At 41.9% G+C, this 7,464-nt stretch overlaps 1 protein-coding gene across 1 annotated transcript in view; it reads left to right on the top strand.

Annotated features, from left to right (window-relative positions):
• The first annotated feature begins 1,536 nt into the window (after window positions 1–1,536).
• rpf1 (ribosome production factor 1 homolog) overlaps window positions 1,537–7,464 on the top strand; it is a 22,891-nt gene continuing 16,963 nt past the window's right edge. The window contains exons 1-2 of the mRNA XM_043700076.1: window positions 1,537–1,621; window positions 6,330–6,367. Of these exons, the coding sequence (XP_043556011.1) occupies window positions 1,537–1,621; window positions 6,330–6,367 (123 nt within the window). The remainder of the gene's footprint in view (window positions 1,622–6,329; window positions 6,368–7,464) is intronic.

The raw sequence follows: 7,464 nt of genomic DNA, 5'->3' as shown, positions 1-7,464 counted from the left end.
CCATGTTCATATGTCCCAGTCCTGCCATTACTATCCTTATTATGAGAAAAATGTTCTACAAGTTATCTCAACAAAAACAGAAATTGCTGGAGAAACTCAGCAGGTCTGGCAGCATCTTTGGAAAGAAAGTAGAATTAACATTTCAGGTCCAGTGACCCTTTGGATTTTAAGCATCGACAATTCTTGAGTTTTTCTGTGCTTTAACTCGCTTTCTTGTTCTGCTGTAAGTTTTCCTATTATTAATTGTACAAACTTAGGATTTTGTTTAATCTCATATGTGACTACTTTTTTTAGCTTTGGTTTATGCTGTAAATGTAGTTGTGCTGTTGAACTTGCCAGGTTCCTTTGAGATTACAATGTCAAAGTACAATCCATGAGTGTTCACTGTTTGGTTTTTGCTGAGGTTTCAAGATGAGTGTTCCTTGCCTGATCACACGTGAAATAAAATATCAAGACAGACTTAAAACTGATCTTAATTGTTTTTAATAGTTTACATTACTATTATTTGTGGAATTCTGTATCACTGTGGGCCATTGAGGCTGGATAATAAAGTATATTCAAGGCTGTTTAATCAGTAAGGGAATGAAAGGGGATGAGGAAAAGGCAGAAAAGTGGTGTTGATGATTATCAGATCAGCCATGATCTCATTGAACGGTGACATAGACATATTGAGCCAAGGGCCATACTTCTGCTCCTGCGCCTGATGGTCTTGTACAGTTTGGGGAGAGGGTACTCATTGCCAAATAATTGTGCAGATATAAAGAGATATTACTCATGTTGGTGGTGGGTTCTAAGGTAAGGAACTGCATTTGTTATGTCTCATTTTGTAAATAAATTTGAAAACTAAGAAAAGATTGTCTCCTGGTCTCCTCCTCCATCAACTGACTATAAGAAGTTTAACTGTGTGACAGTTTGAAGAGCATTTTGGGAAAGGGGAAGTGTATATGATTTATGCCCTGAGGTGTGGGTGGGAGAGAGGTGTATGGGTGTGTGTGAGGAACAGGCAGTGAGGAGAAATGGGCTGGGAAAGAGATGTGGCTAAGCTGACAGTGAGAGAGAGGAGTGGGTATACCAGTGGGTGATAGGTGGGTGAATAGGACATGGGCATTGTTGACTGGGCCAGCATTAATTGCCCGTCCCCGGTTGCCCTTGAGTAGGTGGCGGTGAGCTGTCTTCTTGAACGTCAGTGATCCATGTTGCGTGGGGCACCCCAATGCCTTTAAGAGGACAGTTCCAGAATCATGACCCAGGAACAGTGAAGGAACAACAGCATATTTCCAAGTAAGCTGCTCAAAATCACTATCTCAGAGCAACTAGGGTCGAGCAACAAAAGCTGGTGCAGCCACGGACGCCCACATTCCGCAAATGAGTTTTTTTAAAAAACTGTCAGGGTGGCAAGTGGCTTGGAGGGGAACTTGCAGGTTGTGGTATTCCCATGTATCAGTTCCCCTGTCCTTCTGAGTGACAAGGTTCACTGGTTTGGAAGGGGCTGGCCCAACAAGTTGAGTGAGTTATTGCAGTGCATCTTGTACTGCTATGTTTCCGGCTGTGGTACCAATCAATGGGCTGCTTTATCTTGGATGGTGTCAGCTTTTTGAATATGGGAGCTGTACTCATCCAGGTGAGTGGAGAGTATTCCATCCTACTCCTTGCAGATTGTGGATAGGTTTTGGTGAGTCGGGAGGTGAATTTATTGATGCAGGTATCCGAGCTTCTGATCTGCTTTTGTAGCCATGATGTATATTTGGCTAGTCCAGCTCAGTTTCTGGTTTACCCTTCCCCCCCGGATGTTAACGGTGTTGAATGTCAAGGGGATGGTTAGAATCCATCTTGTTGAAAAGAAGTGAAGTACTTTTTGGAGTGTGACCTTTATGTTAGGGTGTGATGCAGATGTGAGACACGTGTAACGAGAGGAGCAGGGAGGAGAGGAGGAGGATGGGAAATGAGTGAAGGAATCCCCTTCATTTTTTCGCGGGTGTACTGAGTTGGGTGTAGATGGTAGAATGTTCTGAATAATTGAGATGGTTTTAAAGTCTCTTCATTGTCATTTCTCTGCAGCTTCTGTCATGATCAGCCATCCGGTTACCCCCTATCCACTTCTCATTCCCTTCTCATTCACCTTAATTTTATTTTGTTTCAGGGCTCCGGAGAGTTTTGGCTAACCTATAATTTAGCTTTGGCAATGCTCATTTAATGTTGTTGTGATAACAAAAGAGGAACTCAGCAGGTTTGACAGTATCTGCAGAGAGCAAAACAGAATTAACTTTTGAATCCAAGATGACTCTTAGGAACCCCACTGTCAGAGAATCTTAGAAAACAGGACCAAGAATGGGTATGAAACTGCCCACTGTTTAGCATGGTCATAGATTTTGGGTATTTCACTGCTGTATATGTGTGTTTGATTTCTCAGTTTATCTATTGATGGTAATTGTTGCTCAGTGTAAAACAGATGGTTTGGGCAATAAAGTTAGAGACAAATAATATCTATCTCTTGTGTATCAGCACAATGTGTAAATAGTTCAGTTTAGGATAGTTGTCTAGTTATTAAAGGTATGGAGGAAATGGGGATAAGTGCATGAAAATGGCGGTGAGGTTGAGGTCAGCCATGATCTAATTGTGTGTCAGAGCAGGATCGAGGGGCCCAATGGCCTGTTCCTGCTATTTCATGTGTTCTACTTCAATCACTTCAAGGCCTTCAAGAAGTACAGTCCGCACTCTTTGAGACAGATGCTCCACATCAGCTTGTGGGAACATCATATAACAGCACCAGTATCGAAGCTTTGTATGATCACAGCCAACTCTACAGGGCCAGCCACATGCTTAGGATGCCTGAGTACTGACTGGCCAAAGCAAATCTTCTCTGGCCAGTTCAAGGAAGGCAGTCAAACAATAGGAGGGCAAAGGAAGTGTTTCAAAAACAACAGCACCAGTATCGAAGCTTTGTATGATCACAGCCAACTCTACAGGGCCAGCCACATGCTTAGGATGCCTGAGTACTGACTGGCCAAAGCAAATCTTCTCTGGCCAGTTCAAGGAAGGCAGTCAAACAAGAGGAGGGCAAAGGAAGTGTTTCAAAAACTCCATGGAGGCTTCCCTCAAGAAATGCAGCATAGACTCAATGCCTGGGTTTTTCACTTAGAAAGGTATTTTGTGTTGGCGTTTTGTTCACAAGAATGGTCCTATACAAGTGAAGGGAAGGTCTTTTAGAACCGAGATAAGGAGAAACTTCCTCAGTCAGAGAGTGGGGGATCTATGGAATTCACTACCACAGAAGGCTCTGGAGGCCAGGTCATTGAATATATTTAAGACGGGAGGTCGTTTCTTGATTGTCAAAGGGATCAAGAGTTAGGGGGAGAAATTGGGAGAATGGGATTGAGAAATTTATCAGCTGTAATTGAATGGTGGAGCAGACTGAATGGGCTGAATGGTCTAATTTCTGCTCCTATGTCTTATGGTACATTTTGGGCCGAAGGGCCTGTTCCGTGCTCTACTGTTCTTTGTTCTTTAAGTTGTTTAGGTAATTGATAGGCTATTGAAGGACAGAGGAGCAAAACGATATGGGAACAGGCACACAATAGGCTAAGATTTCACAGTGAAACTAGAATTTTTTTATGAAACTGGCAACATCTATGGGGAGAAGGCAGATATAATATTTCAAGTCTGGTGACTCTTTTATCTGTTCTGACCGGCTGAGTTTCACCAGCAGTTTCTGTTTTTGTTCCGGATCTCCAGCATCGGCAGTTCTTTGTTTTATTATGAGCTAAGGTTCCTGCTTGTTTCAAGGAAAGGATTGAACAGTCTCATTTCTTTGTAATAGATGTAAACTAAAAAGACAGAGGTGATTCACTGCTTAGACTGTCATCGTTTTAAGTATTAATTTTGGTGACTTAGACTATTTCTGGTTTTTCTCATGTTTTACATGTTGATAAGAGCTATAAAAACATTGCTATTTTATATCTGTCTGGACAGATTTGGAATTACTTCACATCAATGGTGAAGGATTTTGTAGTTTTGAGGGATAGAAGGCAGAAATGTTTTCCTTCTGGAAATCCAACTGTGACAGCAATCCTTACCTCAAAAATAAAACATCAGTTTTCCATAACTAACCCAGGTCTCTGGCGCTGTGAGGCAGCAGTGCTAACCACTGTGCCACCGTGCCAATGTTTTCCTTCTGGAAATCCAACTGTGACAGCAATCCTTACCTCAAAAATAAAACATCAGTTTTCCATAACTGCCCGCTGCTGTTGGCAGGAATAGGCTGCTGGGCTCCTTGGGTCTACTCCATCCTTGGTTAGGATCATGTCTGATCTGACATTCCTCATGTCCACATTCCTGCTTTTCCACCTTAACTTCAACTGATCCAGAATCTTATCTAGTTCTGAGTAAGGTCGGTCACGTTAACTCTGATTTCTCTCTACTGGTGCTGTCAGTTCTACTGAAACTTTGCAAACACTTCTGTTTTTGTTTCAGATTTCCAGCATCTAAAGTTCTTTCCATTTTTTAATCCCATACATTTCAGCATTAAACATACACAAGGACTCTGCCCCCACAGCTTTCCATAACAAGGAGTTCCAAAGACACTCAACTGACTGAGAGAAGAAATTCCCTTTGCCTCAGTCTTCAATTGGCATCTCTTTAATCTGAGTCTATGTCCTCTAGTTCTAGACTCTCCCATGAGGGTGAAACATGTTCTTAGCATTTACTCTGTCAAACGCTTGTATGTTTCAATGAGATCACCCCTCAATCTTCTAAACCGAAGTGAGTAAAATCCAACCTGATCAGCCTTTGTTCATAAGACCCATCCCTTCAGACCGGGCCACCCTATTGAACCTTCTCTGATCTGACTCCAGTGAAATGATATCTTTCCTTAAATAAGGAGACCAGAACTGCCGACCGTACTCCAGATGTGGTCTCCCCAGTACCTTGTACAGTCAAGAAAGACTTCCCTACTCTTATACTCCAACTCCCTTGAAATAAGCCCTGGCATTTCATTACCCTTCCGGATTACCTGCTGCCCATGTGTGCTAACTTTGTGTTTTAATGCCTGACTTCCCCCAAGTCCCTTTGTGTTGCAGCTTTCTGCAGTTTTTCTGTTCTGGTTGGAACCTTTAAACGAGGGTGTCTCTCTGAAAGTAGTGAGATACTTGCCATGCAAATATTCTCTGGCATTTAAATAGCTCTGTTTGAAAATGTAAATGTCCTCCTGGTTAATTTGGATACATTGCCACTTGTCTTTAAGGCTATTATCAGCTTATGGTTCCAATATTTTTAAAACTGGTTTAATCTGTCATCCGATACATATTCTGTGACATTTTATCATGGGGGTATATAGGTTTGCTGAAATTTTCACTCTATTATCTTTAGCCATGAGAAACACCTTTTGTATCTTTATTTTGTATCTACAGGTGGACCAGAGAAAATATTTTGGCCCACTTGGTATTAAAATGAAACACAAAGACTTGTAAGTCGATCTCTGGTAGTGGGAGGAATTTAAAGTGTTGTGTTACAGCTAAGCTGTCAGAGGAATTTTGGTCACTGTTAGCAGGGTTCATATATTAGAACTGCCTCTGCCTACTTAAGTTGCTGTGCCCATGAAGATACTCCAGGAGCTTGGCTAGGTTACTTTGCAGAATCTTGTAGCTTCTGTTGCCTGGAAGGACAGACCAAAGGGCTGAAGTTATATTGGGGGAGTATGGCATTGTCAGGAGAGCCCTTTCGCAATGGATGACAAAATAAAAATCACCCCCATGCTATTTGAAGAAGCATGGGGGCAGTTCTTCTGGCACTTCACTCAGTCTTTTGATAGATGCCACCAGATATATTTTAATTAGTGAGTTTTGAGAAGATTTGTAGCTCAGATTGAGGTTCTGGATGTAGGTTTGCTCGCTGAGCTGGAAGGTTCATTTCCAGACGTTTCGTTACCCTACTAGGTAACATTTTCAGTGGACCTCAGGTGAAGCAGTGCTGAAAATTCCTGCTTTCTATTTATATGTTTGGGTTTCTTTGGGTTGGTGATGTCATTTCCTGTGGTGAAATCTCTTCCTGTTCCTTTTGTCCGGGGGTGGTAGATGGGGTCTAACTCGACGTGTTTGTTGATAGAGTTCTGGTTAGAATGCCATACTTCTAGAAATTCTAGAAACAATTGAATTTGTTTCGATCGGGAAGGGGCATATTTTCTTAATCCTTGCTTTACAGGTAGTATGTTCGGGCAGTGTGCAAATCAGCTGCCAATTTTATCTACTTGGTCTCAGGCAGATAAGTTAATTCAGAAAAGCCGATGGAGGATGCTTATGAAATGTCGGTTCTTTCTTTGCCAATACCGTAAACAGTCGTCGTGACAGCACTGTGCTTAGGAAAACAAACACAAGTATGTTCTAATTTATTTCCTTCTATGTTGCAATTGGTGAGGAAGCTCACGGCATTTGAAAGTCTAGGTGGTTCAGAACCCTTTCATGTCAGTGTATGCAAATATTTAACAGGTGTTTTAGTGACATTATGAAAGATGAATTTATTTTCTCTCACAGGAGCTGTATTTTCAGTTTTTTTTTTAAGGCTTCTTGCTTTATAATCAGTGTGCTCACTAAGGAATGCCTTCGGAATGTCTTGTATCTCAGTCTAACCGCAATAACGTTCTCTGACATTAAAATGTTTCTGGAGGAGAATTGTTCCTGTTTTTGTTGAATTGTCACTGTCTCTTTGAGCCTGCTCATCAAAGGTTGCAGGTACGAGGTTTGTCTGCAGGCTGGGCATCTCTCTCTACCACTGAGACTCTGGTCATTTGCTGACCTGAGCCTCTGGTTGTCCTTGGTGTCAGAAACATTGTCAAAAAGAATGGTTTTGGTGCTACTGATTGCTCCCAATTTATACTCAGGTTGACATTTCAGAGAAGTACTGAGAGGAATGCTGCATTATGAAGAAATGCTGCATTTTAAAAACCAAGTGGACATCAAAGCACCAGTTTGAAGTAGAGCTGTAACTATATAAAAGAGAGAAGAAAATGGAATGACTTAACTGTATTGGAACATTTGACAGAATAATAGATTCTTTAACTACTAAACAGTCACTGTTCCAATACAGTAACATCCCATAAACACAGCCGTTGCAATGCAAATTCAGGAAAATAGGTTGTCTCGCAGGCAATTCTCCAGTCTGGGAGGAAAAACATCAAAAAAACTGTGTGAGAGAGGAGGGAGAGAAGAACAAAGAAAATTTACAGCCCAGGAACAGGCCCTTCAGCCCTTCAAGCCTGAGCCAATCCAAATGTATTGTCTAAACCTGTCGGTCAATTCCTAAGCATCTGTATCCCTCTGCTCCCCACTTCTCATGCATCTGTCCAGACGCATCTTAAATGAATCTACCATGCCTGCCTCTACCACCCCTGCTGGCAACGCGTTCCAAACACCCACCACCCTCTGTGTGAAGTACTTGCCATGTGTATCCCCCTTAAACTTTTCACCTCTCACC

Source organism: Chiloscyllium plagiosum, chromosome 11, assembly GCF_004010195.1.
Source record: "Chiloscyllium plagiosum isolate BGI_BamShark_2017 chromosome 11, ASM401019v2, whole genome shotgun sequence".
In the NCBI taxonomy this organism is placed as follows: Eukaryota; Metazoa; Chordata; class Chondrichthyes; order Orectolobiformes; family Hemiscylliidae; genus Chiloscyllium; species Chiloscyllium plagiosum.
This window is presented reverse-complemented; position numbering and strand designations above follow the sequence as displayed.